We start from the raw sequence: 18211 nt of genomic DNA, 5'->3' as shown, positions 1-18211 counted from the left end.
AGGCCTAGAACTTGCCCTCAGAATCACTCAAGAGAAACGCTTGCTGACTTCTCCTTTGGATTAGAGAAGGAATCTATAAATATTAGTTTCATTAAATTGAAAACAGCCTCTATGTACCCAAAGTCTCTAATTAGAGCCCCGCAGGCAATAAAATGACCAGCTGCAACTTCTAAAGCCAAATACTCACCCCAGCAGCGTCTCATCGCTCAGCTGGACAGACCCTTCCTGCATAGTCTGAGCAAGAGCTGTCAGAGGGAGCTTTTTCTGCAGAACAGAAGGACAGTGCTGAGCTTAGTGCCACTCACCCTTCCCAGCTTTCCCACTACATCCCCGCTCAGATTTTTCTCTTCTTCCACATGGTTTCTATTACACACACATGCAGCTCATTCTTTGACTTGAAGAAAATGCCAAGTCACAAAAAGTTTCAAGCCTCAAGACTCCTGTTCTCAGATACTTTCAAAAGCACTTTTTTTCTGTCTCAGCCAGAATGACTGGCCCAAAATGTATCTCAAACTACTGTCAAAGATGAGTAAACAGCTTGAAATCTAAGCAACCAGCTTGTCATCTGTCTCTGCAGAGGCTCGTTCTGTGTGCCCCTGTTTGCAGGAGGTCTCTATTATTCACTAAAAGGAGAAAACACGAATGTTGATTATTTCTGGTTCACAATACTTTAAGAAAACCTATGTACGGCTTTGCTAAAGAGGGACAGAAATCAAATATGAACAGAAAAAACATTTACAGTTAATTGGAGATGTCAGTGCACAAAGTTAATTCTAAGCGTGAGGAGCTCGATCAGAGTTGCAGAATATCTTCCGAACCTGCGGGTACTCAGCTTGTGCAGAAAGGTACCCCAGGGCCCACAGCTGGCATTTCACCAAATAACGGCAACACGGCAGATGATTTTACAGAGTTTTCTTGGGTCATGAGGCACAGCAGCTGATCAGTGTCTAGAAAGCCAGACCATACTCAGACTGGCTGCTGAACCAAGCCAGAGGGCAATTGTACTTACATGTCTCTTATCAGGATCTGTACTGTGCTGGCCCTGAAAACATGCAATTAATCGCTTCTGTGCAATGTGGCAAACAGATCTCACAGTGTCAAGACGCCTCTCGATCTAGTTGGCAGGAGGGGGAGAGAGGAGGAAGAGAAAACAAAACAAAAACCAGAAGTTATTTGCCTGGCCTCAGCAGAAAACCTTCCTCCCATACCACACTTAGTTCTGGGTTGCACATTTCCCAAGATCTACAGCTTACAAGAAGTTCAGATGCTCAGCAGAAGTGCCTGGCAGCAAAAGCGCTTGGAAAGAGACTGAAATTGCATTTTGCTCAGTGCTGCAGCAATTGTCAGAGCTCACAATGCTCACGAGACTGGAGAAAATCGCTGCCCCTACTTTTTGTCTTGGCAAAAGAGAATCAGGCTGATCCTTTGCCGGCTGAGACGAATGGCACCCGCAGATATCCAAGGCACAAATTTAGGGAGAAAAACTCTCACATTTTTTCATTGTGACCTTGTAAAGTAGATGGGTAAAGACACATCTTATTGCTCGTTTACACTGGGCCAAACCTTCGTGCTGCAAACTTTCTACCGCCTTTCCTTCTCTGGCTGTTAAATACAAAGTTCCTACATGGTAAGCAAAATAATACATTCAGGGAGAAATTCAAGAGAGATCTGGAATGAAGAAAAGGTGCCAATGCACAAACAAGAGTTCTGTTTATCATAGTATATTCAAAACATGGCTTAATACATAGACTGTGCATATGACAAACATATACATCAATAAACTGGTTTTTTAAGGGATTTTAAGTAAAGAATTTGGACTGGTTTATTCCAAAGAACCCCAAAAGCGAACAACGCAACCAGCACTGGGACAGAACTGCTCATGGCACTGAGCTCTCTATGCACAGCACAAAAAGAATGCGGTTTATCTGCATTTTGATGACTCACCAAGAATAAAAGGAGGCCCTTTGGATTCATTTCTATTTTAAAAGCAAGGGGAAAAAAAAGTAGATTTCATCTGTAGAAATAATCTGAGCAGACTCCAGATTTTGATCCAGCTCTAAAAATCACTCCTGTTACATTTTCAGGAGGACAATAATTCTCCCCAGCTTTCCTGTCAATCCTAAATACAGATGAGCTGTCAGAGCAGTAACTTTAGTGCTAAGTTATTGTGCCCCTTGTGAGCTCCCGTCCAGGGCAGCACACGGGGATGTGAAGCAGGGGATGTACTGATGGTTTTTCCAGAAGGCAGACTGCAATGTCCTAATGAACACAAAACGTTATAAATTCTCATCTAGAATGTTACACAGCTAGGTAAGAACAACATGGTTTTTCCTCCCACTGGTTTATCTGGCACTGCTACGACAGGATATCTATATCCCAAAGAGGTTACAAGTGGAAGCACGTAATGAGGTGCCAATAAAAGCGGGCAGTAAAATCTCCAGCTAGGAAAAGGGCAGCGAGCAGCAGGAGCCTGCAGGGAGTGAGCGGGGCCGGGTCAGGACGAGGAAGATGCCGAGACGGGGACCCGGAGAGGATCAGCAGCCCAAGCTGAGAAAGGTCTCTGACGGTGGAGTAAGGTGCATAGAAACTGCTCGAGAAGGGCTACTCTGAAAGCACCAGGCATTGCCTTTTATTTCATACGTCAAGCTTAAAATGAAGTCCACTTCAAAAAAGTCCACATGAAGCTATATGAATGAGAAAGTCCTGTTTCTGGTCTACTGTTGCAGAAAAGACAATTTACTTCTCTTGTGTTATCTTCAAAATTAAATATCACCAACACATTCTAAACCATCCACTACTTGTGAGAGCATTTATTTTTGCTTGGTCACATAGTTAAGGCTTTTTGAAATACTGAGCACAGGTTTTGTGGAAGCATTTATTTTTACAAGGTCACGTAGCTAAGACTTCTTACAATACTGAGCAGTTTTTTTTTTTTCCACATCTGAAACTTGAGGATAATACACTCTCCTCTCTGATCTGCTTTTTAGTTCAAAGATGTCAGGAAACCCACCAAGGACATTCATCTCCATTGAGCTACCTTTGAACTGAAGCGTGACCCCAGGCCACGCTGTCTGTACCCACAGGGCATCTGCAGCCGACAAACCAGCCCACAATTGCTTTATTATCTGGGACAAGGGCACGCCAGAAAGTGGGGCTCTTGGAGAAGCCTTTCCAGTACCGAATTAGATTCCCTGTCTTCAGACAGGAATACATTTAACAGAGATACTCAAAAAGGAGTATTACACTTCAGAAAACCGAAAAAAAAAAGCTATGGCAAGCCTATGTCAAAGTTTGAGCTAAATATAAAAAAGAACACTATGAAACATGTTTATAAAGTGAACAGTACCACGCTATTAAGCTCTTTAGCTAGATAAGAGCCTCGCTCCCCTCCACAAACCCCCAAGAGCAAACAAATAAGTGAATAAATTCTTCCACTTGGGTGTAGTCCGTCTGCTCCGGGCCTGGGAAAGCCTTGCTTGCAAAATTGTTTTGGCAGCAAGCAGCAGAACTTTTGGCTTTCACTTCTTGTTACTGTTCTGCAGCTTACCAAGAAAACAGATGGGCCCCAGAAAGGCGATCAAGGTGTTTTAACATCCTTTATGCCGTTTAATTGGACACATCTCTTTAGAAATTAAAATAGTATTGTCAAATTGTTAAGGTATTTATGGTTCAAACAAAGCAGTCCCCTAAAACACATTTCACTGTTACTCAAGGTGGTTTCGTGTATTTGTGCTGAATTCGAGTTTTAAGGCTGATATATTCTCTCATCTTCTACTTTAATCTGAACAGCTGAAGAGATCTGAAATAAAAGCAGTTGCACCATTTGTTTGGCTTCCATGTTTCACAGACAGGTCCTGAACTCCAGCAGGCGAGGATGCTCTGTAACCATGGGAACCCCCATCCCCTCGTCTCCTGGAGCAGCTGCTCTGAGCCCCCCTTGCCAAGTCAGGTCCTACTTTTTTTCATTTTTTTAAAAAGTCTTTCACAAAGTAACCCAGAGGAAGACAACTGTACAACAAGTCTGTAGTCAAATTTGCCCTGTGTAATCAGTCAACCTTGTTAATCTAACATTTGCAACTACGTTCCACCACACTAGTAGTGTTTTATCAGATGGCATACTTTTAAAAAGACTGTAAGTCTGCAAACAAATCAAATGGCAGCGTGACAAATGTGAGAACAAATACAAGCCAAATGTGAAGCATTTGTACACTTGTTTAGAGCAATTCCAGAGTTTCAGAAAAAATGGCCACTATCTATCAGAAGCAGTTGGCCTGTTTTCTGCCACGCCACTTCAGGCCCAAGCTGACCCCTTCAAGAGGAACAGAAATGGAGACAGAAACCAGCTGTGCCTAATCATCATTTCTGCCCAGCTCACGGCCTTCGACCACGCTGGCAAGTCATTAGCACTAATGGTTCATAAGCTTAATGAGCTAGTTCATCTAATTAAAAGTAAAAATGCTTCCTCCTTCACTTTATCAAGCCACATGATTGGATTCAGAAACAGAAGTACCTGAGTTTTTCTGCTCAGATGGCATCATAGTTTTTCCATGTGTTGAGAAGTCAGCCAAAGTCTGCCTTGTTTTCCCCCGTCATCTGCAGCTTTGGTTTTTCCTCACATTAGGTATCCCACAAAACTTAGAAGGCTCAAACTTCACAAAGAACATTTAAAGAAAATACACATTAACTGTGTTACGATACCTGCAAAAGGTCTTCACTGAGTACCTCCGTTTTCTCAGCCCTAAGGGAGGAAAAAAAGACCCTTGTGAGAATAATTAGCATGTTTGGGTCAAAGATTGCTGCAAGGCTTTCACAAAACCCGTCCAGTTTCAAGTTATAATCCCATTACAACCATTGCTGCAAACGCCACCACGCTCACGATGCCGTACGCAGCGCTGGCTCCCGGCACAGAGAACACGGGTGACTTAAAAACATCATTGGAAGTTCACAGTATTCCCAGTAAAGGTCTGTCCTCGACAGAAACATACCTGAATGCTTACACACACTCCAGACCAAATATTAACAGTTGCTACAAACATACTGAAACCTTTATACATACAATTCTACACCTTTTCCCAATCCCAGTTACACATAAACTTTGAATTGTTTAATGTTGACACAGATGTTTGGTGTTGATTTGTTTGCTCTAACTCTGCTGTACCGTACCCTTGCTACATCTATAACATAGACAAGTAGGGGCAGTGCCAGGGTTGGGTTATGGTTGGACTCAGTGATATCAAAGGTCTCTTCCAACGGAAATGATTCTGTGATTCCAGGTCTCAGTTTCCTTCTTTTGCCTGGCAATCTGCTTAAGAAAACTGCAACTGCTTTCTGCATCTCCATGATGCAAGCGAAGCTTGCACCCAGTATCTCATCTCTCCAGCCCTTAAATTGGCTCAGTGTGAGAGAAAGTGAGCGCAGAGGCCGGCGTTGCAGCAGCCCCTGGACGCTGACGCATCGACACGCCGACGGACGCAGAACAGGCGGCCCAGGAGCAAAGGGCTGACAGAGCGGAGAGAACACACAACCCTCCCGAGTGGTGGCTTCCGAGATAAACCAGCCACCCCGGGCGGCAGAATTCAAAACAAGCTTTAAGAACACTCGGAGCACTTAGAACAAGATACGTACACATCATTAAAGCCACTGAACTCCTGATAATCACAAGATTAGTGATTGACTGAGACTTCACAGAATTTTTCCCACCATGCAGCAAGTCACATTACTTTAGATTCATTAAAAATTTGATTTCTCCTTCCCCTCCTTTTTCTTAGGAAGTTATATTCAAGTGAAAAACAAAGATAGCTCAGTGATGTGCTAGCAAAAGTTTGTTTCAACTCTAAATATATATATATCCTTATGCGAAGCGCAAAACAATTTCCATATGTGTATCTTAAGCGCTCTTTGTACACCTAACTGGTTTATCCAGCATTTAAAGTCCCAGCCTGTAAATCCGGCTCTCCTCGGGAGGCAGGGGTGGCAGCGGGACAGCATCCCCAGGCCAGCGCCAACTTGGAAAAGCCACCGCTGGTGATTGTCAGGTTCAGAAATGCAGGAGGGAAGACCTCACCCTTCCTGCAGGCCCACATTCCACCTTTAATGAGGAAGCCAAGAAAGACCCACTAAATAATATCATTGTGCGGTGACCAGAGCCACGAAACAGAAAATGCAACCGTGTGAGAGCAGCACAGCCCATCTCCCTGCTGAGCAGGGAACAGTAACAAACCAAAGGCACCTCTGTCTCCTCTGAATAACAGGTACTACTAGTTTAAATTTCCATCTAACTGCAGCTTCATGGGACACTAATTCCTTCTGCTGACTAATTAGAGAATTAGCAAACTTAGAGAAAATAACAGAATTTCTTTTTCACTGCTACTGAAAGTTCTGTCCTTATCCCTTTTTAGGTCTTATTTGTATCTTATCTAGTCTGGAAGCCATGAAGAAATCCTTCTGGAATCAAGAGCCGCTGCAGGATGGGAAGACTGAGTCGCAGAGTGTTCCCGGCGGCGCTGGCAGCTGGACCCCCGCAGCTCCCCCAGGACAGCGCCAACACAGCCTGGCCCAACCAGGACCCCGCAGCAGCTCCGGCTGCTTCCATTACCAGCAGCTCGGCTCCATCCAGTCCAAATGGTTCATTCTTGGTTGCAAAACCACGTCCCTCCAAGCCATTACTAGCGGGGAAAGCACGCTCTGCCCTCTGAGCCCCCCCGAGCGCTGGGAGGCACAAAATACAGCAGTTTGCGATTGAGCTGCTTGTGTCGGAGTCGTCCCCGCGGTTCGGGGCAGCAGGATCCACCGGCACGGGGCAGGGACACGAGGACCTGCCCACCCGGAGCCTCCCACACCTTCAGCGTGAGACAGGACGAGCAGCAGCCGGGGCCACAGGGACAGGGCTCAGCACCGCACCCAGCGCGGCAGCACCGCTCAGCACCGCACCCAGCGCGGCAGCACCGCACCCGCTGCTCAGCTGCCAGAACAGAAAATAGCTGCCGGGCTGGCAGCAGGAACGGAGCCGGGCCCCTGCGAAAGGAGGGTTTCTGAGAACCGAGGGTGACGTTTTTCTGCTACAACAGCAGGCAGGACACCTGTTAAACCAGCACCTTTACATGAATCGGCTGGCACGAAGCTTTTCAATTAAAATTCAGCAGTGCATTTTAAAAGCCAGCATCCAAAACCAAAGCTGGACAATCATTTGTTGCAGTTATATTCACCTCCTTAACAAATAAAAAGGATAAAACTATATAATTCCCTAAAAATGGTACTTTCAAACTGTTCCACATTGAGTTAGTAAAACATTTTGCCCACCACAAGCATCCAAAGTGCACAGCTCCACGAGTCAGAATCCCAGCAGAGCCCAAACATGAAAATCAAGAGGTTTGAGAGTGGAAAGACTGTATTTTTTTTATTATAGGCACATTATTTACAATACCCTAACCTGCTGTGACATTTTACAAATGGATTGCATGTGCCCCCAATTGGCCTCCTCTCTCTAAGTGTTTTATGGTGTCATTTATTTTCTTTCTTTCCCTTTTCCAGAAAGGCCCTTGTGCACAGCCCAGCTCAGCACACAGGGCTCGGCATGAGCAGAACACATCTCACCCCACAGCTTTCCAACTGCTCCCCTCACTTCTTCATTTTACAGCTCCCTCACTCTTCCAAGCCAGAAGTCTCCTCTGTACATCTGGAAGCAGCAGATGAGAATTCCTGAGATAAAAGTGTTTATCTTCAAAAGGGGAAAGAATTTACATTTCCATGTATAAAATGAAGAGGCTCTATTAAGCTAGCACTAGAGATTTAAAAAAAAAAAATAAAGCTTCATCTAAACAATATTTGAGATCTCACTAGCTTCACAGCAGGTCCTGTCCATCGCCCAGCATCAGTCCTGACCCAGGGGCTGATCTCCAAATCAGGTCAAGGCCACAAAACCAGTAGAAATTTCCACTCCTAAAAGGCTAATAAGGAAGGAAAAAGAGTAAACCTGACAGCAAGAGCCATAGAAACTTGGACATTCCCAACAGAACTAGTGACTCAGTTCAAACGTCGAAGTGGAAACAGAAACCTTGACTCACGCAGCGCGGCCGGGAGGTGATGCCACGGGAGGACGCTTCATGACGAAACCACCAGTCCGCATGCCTCAACTCCAGAAAGATTTCGGTGGAAGTGAGGAGACATCCACCCGAAACATGAGAGAATTAAAGGCAGCCTTCCCTGCCGCTTGGTTTTCCTTAAACAAAGCGTTTGTCAGCAGGAGTCACCAGCTGAGCTGTGCTGGGGTGACGCTGGAGCACCTTGGCCAGGCTGGCGGCACATCCTGCCGGCTTCCACATACAATAGGCAGGACTTGCTGCCAGGAAAAATGAGGGAATCATCAGCTCTGTTCCAAAACAAGGAATCCAGAATTAGATGACAATTTCCCTTCTAAAAGGTTTGCCTTTTTAACATACACTAACAGACTTCATAGAAAGATATAACTTAAAGGTGTTTCAGGACTACCAGCTCACTCTCCCCATTTGACATCGTGCTAAATTCCAGGAACGGGCTTCCCCTTCTAGATGGGTGAACTCTGTATTTTATAATCCAAGTCTATGGAACATAAACATCAAACATGTCAAATAATTTTAAAACTAAATGAAAATTTCAATCAGGGGAAAGAGCTGAAAGAGCTCTGAACGAGACCAGAGACATGGGATGTGTTGCGCAGAAGTGACTCTCGAGTGCCTCTCAGCACACGTTGAACTGCTGCAGTCAGTAACAAAACCTGACATAAATCCGTGTTTACGGCAGTATCTTCTTTCATTTTGACTTGGTTTTGACTTCAAGAAACCAAGGTGATGCAGGGAACCTCTTGTTCTCCAGCTCAGAAGCACAGGACAAGGTTTTCCCTGCCCCTCCTGCTCACACAGATTGTATCTCAACTAGAATTTCAAACGCACATTTCCCACTCCCCATCTTCTACCCAGATTTTGCATTTCTATGTGCATTTCAGAGGCTGAGATCTCAAACACATGAAAGGATCTTTCTGTGCAACTAGAAACCAAAAGTCCTTCAATTGTGGCCTTCGTAAGTGCACATATTAAAGGTCACTTTTCAAAACCACTTTATTACAAGGGATTTCTTTTGCTTGTTCGGCAGCCTGTGGCAATACTCAGCTTTGTGGATATACCGTAAGAGTTTGCTTCCACCTGCACAGCGTTTTGAAGACAAGCCAGAGCAGAAACGTGTCAGGCCAAGTACACTTCTCACCACAGAAACCAGGGTCATCATGTCACACAAGCCCCAAATTCATCCTGTTTTGACTCCCCACCGAAAAAAACCCAAACAGAGCAGCATTCATACTGAAAACACGGTCACCAATTGGGATCCTCCCTGCGGCTGAACGTTTTCAAACAAAACTAGTGTGACTCAAGGTAAGCATCAACATTCTCCGAGTTATTTTTTAGTGTTTTAAAATCACTTCAGAATGACTGCCAGACAGTAGTCACCACTTCCAGCATTTCCAGAGTGTTTAGCGCAGGGCTGTGGTTGGGAGGAGCGACCTCCAGCTCCTTCCCAGGGAACCACCTTCCACACCCAAGCGATGCTCAGCTCTCCGATCTTATCCCATGCAGCTACTGCAGCTTCTGTGCTCCTCAGCCTTTACAAGTGCTTTAAAAAACAGTGCATCACCTCCAAGGCATCAAAATACTTAATTGAGATCTTCATCTTCAGAAACCCAGGAGCTGCAAAACTACAATTCAGGCCCCAGTGAATATTACAGATGAAGACTCCTGCTCCTTTGCCTTCCTTCCTCCATTGAGCTCCCCCATCAAACTTTTGCTTGGTCGCTCAATCTAAAAGCTGCAGCTTTGATCTCCGATGGTCAAGAATGAAGCACGTCTGCTCTAATTAAAGGCAGAGCAGGCTTTGGAAAGATAATCATCTTGGAAAGCGAGCAGCCTGTGTCTTTGCAGCTGCAGAGAACCCCATGGCAGGCTGTTTGCATTGGGGGATCTGAGATTCCTTTGGAAGTGCGATGGATCCAAGGCTCCTCTCCCGAGCCAGGCAGTATATTTAGCTATTTAGAACAACCGCGGCTCGAGCCAAATCCTATTTTTGGGCCTCTCTGGGAGGTACAGTCGCCGTAGCGAGGCCCTGCGCTGCCCTCCGCAACTCCAACCCCTCCCTGGAAAACAGACATGGTTTTAATATTAGATACGGAGAATTAAACCAAATATGGTGCCGTTTGAAAAAAAAAAATACTGTTCAAACAGTTAAGTCTGTGTAACAAACCCAGGTAGATAATTCTGAGCCCCATGCACTGCAAGTTAGAGATGAACGTAAGTTAAACTTGAGATGGCAAAACTATAATGACAGTTGAAATGGAGAACCAGCTTTAAAGCAGCTTTATTGGACAGAAGTAGTGCCGTTCCAGTAAGCAGCCTGTGACAAGTCCAATAGCTTTTAAACTTCTGGATATAAATAAAAACTGACAATTAAGGTGCTTCCAGTTGACTGCTGTCCCAGCTAACTGAATACTTACTGCTAATGTATTATTTTGTACCAAGGACTAAGTTTCAGCTTGTAAAGATCTCCCTGTATTCTTTCTGACTTTCAAAAAACCCCAAATCTCCACACACAGTGTATGTCAGGCCAATATAACAAAAAGTGGATTTTTAAAAGTGCATTTGATTTGCATTTTCCTCTGAAGGTATCAATACTTTCTCAAAGCGCTGCTATGGGGCATTACAATTCTAAATGCCCAAGTGTAGTCAGGGTAAAATCTGGCAGTGCTCATGTGGCTCTTCCAAAGTAAGAACTCCCAGGTCAAGCTGTCGCAAGTCAGTGACAAAACCCCCCAAGGAACCTGAGAAAGTTAAAGCTACACAAGAAACTTCCTAAATTGATCAAATCACAATGTATTTTCTATGCCTTGCTTTTTCCCCTCTAAGTATTACAATACACATGTCTCATGCTGAAGTGCATTCTATCTAACATTATTACAGAACTTGAACTTCTCAAACGTGTCAGTTATTAATACAATTTATTAAAAAAAAGTATAGAAACACCCTTACATGATATCTCAGTAAGGAATTGGTTTTAATATTTAACTGCCCAGTATTTATTTACACTCAGAAGTTTATTTTCACACAAGGCCCTTCCTTCCTCCAAGCAAACAACCACCTTTTCTTCTACTTCTGTAGAATGATTTTATCTCAAGCTAGCTGGGTACAACTTTGATATAAGAGGCAGTGGAGCAAAAAGCAACCTAAATAATTATTGAATTTGTTATTCCTTAATCTAAGGTGCAATTTTACAGCCCCTGTATGCCAACATAAATGTTGCTGCTGCCAAGAAGGGAATTCCCCAGCACCTTTGTGCTCCAGCAGCGCTCGCAGCCCGAGTCACACCGGAGCAGCAGCTCCGGCTGAACTTGACCTTGGCCCAGCTGCAGCCCCAGAGCTGCTCCGCTCCCCTCCCCTCCCGAACCAGCGCCAGCTGGAGCCTCCACCAAATCCAACCCAAGGCAAGGAGGAAACGCTGGATTCCCCGCTGCGGCCTCTGTCCTTTGGGGAGCCTGCCCTGACGCTGATCCCCTGCCCCAAACGCGGGGTACAGATGCCTGGCCCCCACAGCCCTCCCCTGCATCTGTCACAATCACGGCAGCTCACACTGGAATTGCACCCAAGAAAAGAAATTTCTGATTTGCAGTTGTCCAGGCACCGTCCCCGGGCAGGGGAGCTGGCACTGATGCAGGCTGCGCTGGGAGAGGGGAAATCTCCCTTTTAGCAACAGCAGATACCTAAGACGAGCTTAAGCTGATCACGAAACTGCACCCTGGGGCCAATATTTCATTAACATGGGGGTGACATCAGCTGGCAGAGCTGCTGAGAAGAGCCGTGGCGTCCTCCCTCCCACCGTCCTGGGCTGCTCGCGTCTCGCCTGGCACACCATCTCCACCAGCCACATCCCAAAGGACTGACCTGGCTGGAAGAAAACCCATTTTTCCTTCAGATGAAGTTCAGTGCCAAGATCCCAAGTGCAAGCCCAGAGAAGGGGGGGAGCGAAGCCGGGCAGAGCGGGCAGCGCGGTGCGGTCGGACCCCCGAGCGCGGACCGAGGCAGCGGGGGCTGCTCCCGGAGCAGAGCGCGGCTCAGCAAGGCCCTGCCTGCGGGTTCGGCAGCGTCTCGGTTAAGACAGGGACCGGTCCGCTTGCCAAACCACCTGCCAAGATGAGAACTCCTGCACTTTTCAGGATAGGAAAAAAAAAAAAAAAAGGGCAAAAACTCCACCAAAAAACCTCAAACAAATCCTGAACTTCCACACAAAACGCTGCTTTCCGTTCCAGCCACTGAACAGGTGGGCTGCCCACTAACTCCAGGCATTTCCAAATTTTGTCATTTCTTTTCCCAGAAGCCCATTGTCACTCATTGGGACAGACTAGGCAGCAGTGCTACTTCTTGCAAAGGCAAATCCTTTACAGTGCAGACATGTTTGAATAGGAAAAACAGGCAATACAGGAATGAGCAAAATACACTGAATCGCTATAAAAGAAAAAGCCTGGGCATTTTTTTAATATTTGTTTGCTTTTTCGCACTTTGGCAGGACATTTCAGCTTATTAACTTGCATAAGTGTCAAAAAACTCGAGTCTAAAAATGAACATTTCAAAGGTAATGCTGTTCTTAATTTAATATACAGTCCAGACAGGTCTATTTTAAGTTCAAGGATTCACAAAACTGGCAAGAGAAAACTTTTGAAAAGGAACCAAACTGAATCAACACAAAAAGCAAAACAAGGAAACACAGAAAAGGCAGAACAATGAAGTAGGAATAGAAACTAAGAAAGAAAAAAGGAGTTGGAAGCTTTGAAGTAGCAGTAAAAAAAGCATAAGGGAATTCAGGGACCTGAGGTTATATAAAATCGACTAATAGGCTTATGACAAAATAGGGATTATTCCTTATGCCCGCTGTTTCACAGTGAAGCCTTTGCACTGATTTTCTGGTCAGTAGCCATGATTAACAACTAATGGCTGAACCCTCGATGATGTTTCACCAACAGGACAGTTTGGGAGCCCAGTGTGACAATGACCCCGCGACTGCGAGGACTCAGCCGCGGGTCCTGCGGCACCGGCCGCACACTCGCTGTTGGTGTTGCTGGCCAGACAAGCCAGGATTAAAGTGTGTCACGGGCAGTCCCGGCACCGCCCGCGTGTCCCACACGAAGCTTCTGGCTGTTCCAGCACCAAACCGAAAGTCGCAGTTTACTCCATCCCCAGGTCTCCGAGGAAGAAATACGAGTCTTGGACAAACAGCCTAACGTGGGTTTATTAACCTGTGCTGCGCTTCAACACACACTTGGACCTACTGTTACAAAACCAGGATTACTTTATCCTCCTGTTCTGCTCCTACGAAAACCAGCAGCTCAGAACACTTAATCTGCGTATTAAATCGGCTTCCGGCAGGACAAACCAGCCTATATTGGAAGCTGCAACAGTTTAGCTCACACATTTATTTTTCTGTATGAAAATGTTACCTTTCTATCTTCCCTTCATTTTCTACAGAAAATAGAACTTTTAATCAGGTGAATTAAAATTTCCTTCCATCAATTGCTTGATAATTAGTTCTAGATTTTTTTTTGAAGTTGGCATTTGAATAAACTGCTGTACTTTTCAAAGCCATATCACCACCTTAAGTTTCAAATCTGAATGCAAGGCAATTTATCTTCTAAAAAAAGGGCCAACTTTATAACTCAATTTTCCTGCCACTGGCTAAAGTAGTTTTTTATAGCCTTAACTCTGTCACCAACGACACGTGTGCATGTGCATTAACCCTTCTCAGCAATGACCACCCTTTTCTGTGCAGCGCTCACCTGTACAAGTTACCACTTTTCCTTTTACTAATTTTCACGCTGGAATGTCACTGGGATCTTGAGAAATACGCAATAGAGCCAACAAGTACCTTTATACAAAAATCTCAGTCCAGCAATTTCTGGCACAGAACAACTTGTAAGACAGAAGGAAAAAACTCCTTTATCGATCCTTCTCACCTAGTGCCAATTTGGATATTTTGCATACTTGTTTTCACAGCTCCCCTGGCTCTCTGATTCCCCCCGCTGCAGTGGCTCCAGGATGCTCCTGTCATTTTGCAATGCAATTAACTGCACAAGGAACAGTCTGTGCCAAGGAACGGAGGCTCCAGGTCAGGGAGGAGCAGCACTGGTGACCCCCGGCTGCTCCGCGTTCCGGGAGCTCCTTTCCTGTGCGGCATGAGACACACGACCCCCCTGGTAATGCCTTTAGCAGCCATGGAACAGCCATCATGCATTCAAAGCTTTTAAGGTTATTTGGTTCTCAATAAATAAGTTTTAACCAAAATGCTCTAATTCAGTCGACAAAGCCACGTTGCAAATAAAAAGGATACTCAGAAGTTCCCTTTTTCTTGTCTAGACATCAAGTGCTGCTTTAAGCAAACAGCCCTGAAAAAAGAGGTGAATCAAGCACAGTAACCTGTTAAAATCACTTGGTCTGTCAGCACCAGGAGATCAGCCGTACCTGCCCGCTTTAACTGGCATTATTGAACCCCCACAGGTTCAGAGCAGAGCTGTGCCCAGCAAACCAGGACAGCGAACCGCTGCCTTACGGGGGCGGGAGGTTCTCCCAACACCAAAAGAATGGAGCTATATCCATGTTATGAAACCTTTCTTTCTGGAAACTGTGCATAATGTCAGAAAACATTTCTAACGCACTAAGACAGCACATCCTAAAAAGATCGTATGTATTTGCCATTTAATCATTTGCTAATACAATGACCTCTAAAGAGCAGTTCTGGTCACAGATCCATTATCACAACCTAAAAATACCACACAAGTATATAAGAAATACATTTGCTTTCATAAATTCCAAGTGTGTCACATTACAGCATCAAGTTAAAACAGCTTGTTAGATCACTTCCAGCTATTTTAGCAGATTAAATCATTACTATTTCAGGATTTTGACTCTGGGTATAACCTGATATTGAAATTAATTGCTGTAAAGAACCACACCATCGGATCAAGTTGGAATCAAGGAATCATAGCTTCATGCACACAGAGGGCAACACCAAGATTTTGTGAATAAATGTCAGCAGATCTGGACTCCAGCTGCAGTGCAGGCACAGATCCCACCGCTCAGCTGAGCAGCTGCCACTACCGCACATTCAAGTGCATTTTTACCTTCCCTGCTGTTACGTCGGGCACCAAATCCCTGGATAAAGCAAACCCCCCGGTCCCAGACACCTCTCATGTCCCAGGGCCCCAGCACACCCAGCCAGTGCTGTCCTCACCCACACCACCCGCTGGCCACCCAGGAGGAACAGCCAAGGAAAAGTCACTCATCTCCTCAACCTGGGTAAATTCAGGTAATTTTTCCACTGGCTTCAGCAATCTGCTTTGAAGGGTACATTAATCAATGGCATTAACAGACACGCTCATAAAATTCAATCTAGACCACAGCTCGGACACAATTTATATCCATGAACTCTTCCATTCGTTGCTACATTAATGGCAGTTCCAAATACACTGACGAGTGCCAATTCTTACCACAAAACGCAGTCCCAAACTGAAAACATGATAGCTGCATGTTTTCCTATAACTGGAAGTTTGTACTGTTAGAAAAATCCGATTCCTGAGCTGCACAAGGCATTGCATTGTGTCAGTTTTCCCCAAAGGGTGCAGGAAATAGATAAATACACAGATACCAAGAAACTTTGTTGACGGTGCAGAGGCTGCGCAGCAATGTTAGAGGGGTGATTCGGTTCTTTCTGTTCTTACAGCTGGCATGGAAACACCATTTTGCGAAGTTGGGTGCTTCTGCACAGCCCGTTCAGCAGCCCAGGGGTGGTGAAGAGGGAATGAACGGTTCATGGAGCTGAATGTGTCAATTCCAGCATTTGTGTCACTGTAAAGCTTCCCATTCCACAGCCAAGCCACCCCCAGGTGCACGGTTAGAAAACACATTCCCTTTGCAATCAGTGTACAAGTGCTTCAGCATTCACATGCATTTTATTTCAATCAGTCCTCAAAGTTTGTTACACAAAATCCAAAAGTCTGCACACATTCCACAAAACAGAACTCCTTAATTCAATCCACTCGGACTCCGTAAACCTGTCACTGAATTAATCTGCCATCTAGAAAGACCTAAGTCAGTTTTCTAATTGATGAGACCTCGACCTTCATTTGGAGATAAACAGGAAATGTTTAAGATAACTGTTATAAACACTGAAACCACTTTTTTTTCTTTTCTTGAGTACTCATAGACAAATATCAACCTAAAAGACCAACCACAAAGCAGATTCTCCCCCACCCATAAATATGAACATATTTTGATGTTGTTTACCACTTTTTCAACTATTTACCAATGACAACAAGCACTCCAAGTAAACAATGCTTATTGTATTTAACTTTTTTAAAAGCTTGTTTGGGTGGGCCAGTAATTTTCAAAACCGGGGTCGTCGTTCTTTTTTTTTTTTTCCCCACACAAGAACTAGAAAAACATTAAAGAAGTATTTCTTTGACATTAAATGGCTTTGCAGAGTCAACGTTCTATTGATTGAAGTGCTTTGCACTCTTGTTTCACCAACTTGGATGTTCCGAAGCAGTGGTTTGCAAAGTACTATCAACAAAAGATGAAGAAGTAAAAGAGCTTTCTTGAGTAATCATCCACAGAACAATTCTGAAGAAGACTAGAATCAATAGATAACACTTCAGCAGGACGAAAATATTAATAACTTGCACCATCTACTTTTTCCATTTAGTAATACTAAAAGCTATTGTTTTCCAGCAATCCTTCCCCATACAAATCAGATGTAGGCAGCTCCTTACTACACACAATCATTCAGTGATAATCCCTTTAAAACAACTTATTTTAATGTAATAATTATGTTACAGTAACATCAATTCCAACTTATGACTTACAGGTTGCCAAGTGGCTTGAAGAAATACTAAATATAGTTTAGCATAGTAAATTTTATGCAGGGCACAAGCTATTAAAAGACATGTTCAAATACTCTGTTGAGTCACAGTAATGTCCTGTGTACAAGGCCTGGAAAAACCTATTTGTATACAAGAAGTTATATTTAAACAGTAGAAAACTAGTAAAAAAGCTATAGTAAGTTTGCTTTTTGCAAGAAAAAAGAATCTAAGGTGTTTGTGGTCTCTTCCAGATTTCTAGTTAGTCAGATCTGCTCGTCCCTGGTTTAAATGACTGCGCAGCCTGCGGCAGGTAGAGAATCTCTCCTGGGAACACAGAAAGTGTATCTGGGATCTGAGCTGACGGCACTGGACATAAACCTTCCAGACCAGTTGGCTGGAAGAATTTCAGTCTGTATGGTACTCTGCCCATTGCATCTAAAAGCTGAGGAAAGAAACTGATGGGAACAACATTACTAGTGGTGTCCCCAGAGGCAGGAAAGCCCCACGCACGTAAAATCGTTAGACAGCCTAATAAGTGTCATTAATTACCAACCTGCTTTTCTGTAAGTAAACAGCATGATACACCCCTGTGGACTCACTCCTCATATCATTACTTAGCTATGTAGTTCAAATGATTACTAGTGCATCATTTGAAAGCCTTTAATGACAATACCTCCGAACATTTATTTTCATTAGAGATGACTGCTACAGCAGAACACTTCCTGAGCTTCTAATCAAAACCTGTCTCCCTTCATAATTTATAAGAGGGTATGAAAACTATAAGACAAACACTCATAGATATCTGAAGAATTACCTTGTTGACACCGTACACGATATAATAATTTCAGTTCTGCTGCAATGAGCAGCCCACAGAGGTACCAGCCCCTCACCTGGCACATTGACGAGCCAGCACCTACTAAAGCCTTTCGTTTCATTCTGCCCAGATAAAGCACATGTGAAACATGTCTGTGAAAAAAAGAACTGTGTGCATGAGCCTTGGTCCTCAAAACAGATGAGGATTTAGAGGAATAGATGCATAAATTCCATTAAGGGCAATCTCAGCACACGGCTTTTCAGGAATCACAGGGCACCTGAAAATCATTAAGTTCAAAATGAAAGTTGTTCTTTTCTTCTCTACCCTCCCCCACTTAATTTTTCAAACCTAACTAAAAGTTTCAAGCTGTTTCCAGTTGTTTATGTTGAAATTTGGATATAAGTCAGAATAAAGTCAGATTTGAGCTGGTTATTGCATGTGATTAGCTGCGTATCTGTCATGGTCAAGATGCCACTTTA

General features: G+C 44.2%; 1 protein-coding gene across 6 annotated transcripts in view; it reads right to left on the bottom strand.

Moving 5' to 3' along the window:
• Positions 1-18211, bottom strand: part of ARHGAP17 (Rho GTPase activating protein 17) — a 39520-nt gene that overhangs the window by 18292 nt on the left and 3017 nt on the right. For all 6 annotated transcript variants that reach the window (XM_065645104.1, XM_065645110.1, XM_065645108.1 and 3 more), the window contains exons 2-4: positions 4699-4738; positions 1010-1114; positions 188-264 (exon numbers count right to left, since the gene is read on the bottom strand). In XM_065645104.1, the coding sequence (XP_065501176.1) occupies positions 188-264; positions 1010-1114; positions 4699-4738 (222 nt within the window). The remainder of the gene's footprint in view (positions 1-187; positions 265-1009; positions 1115-4698; positions 4739-18211) is intronic.

The sequence above is a fragment of the Caloenas nicobarica genome, chromosome 14 (genome assembly GCF_036013445.1).
Source record: "Caloenas nicobarica isolate bCalNic1 chromosome 14, bCalNic1.hap1, whole genome shotgun sequence".
NCBI lineage: Eukaryota > Metazoa > Chordata > Aves > Columbiformes > Columbidae > Caloenas > Caloenas nicobarica.
This window is presented reverse-complemented; position numbering and strand designations above follow the sequence as displayed.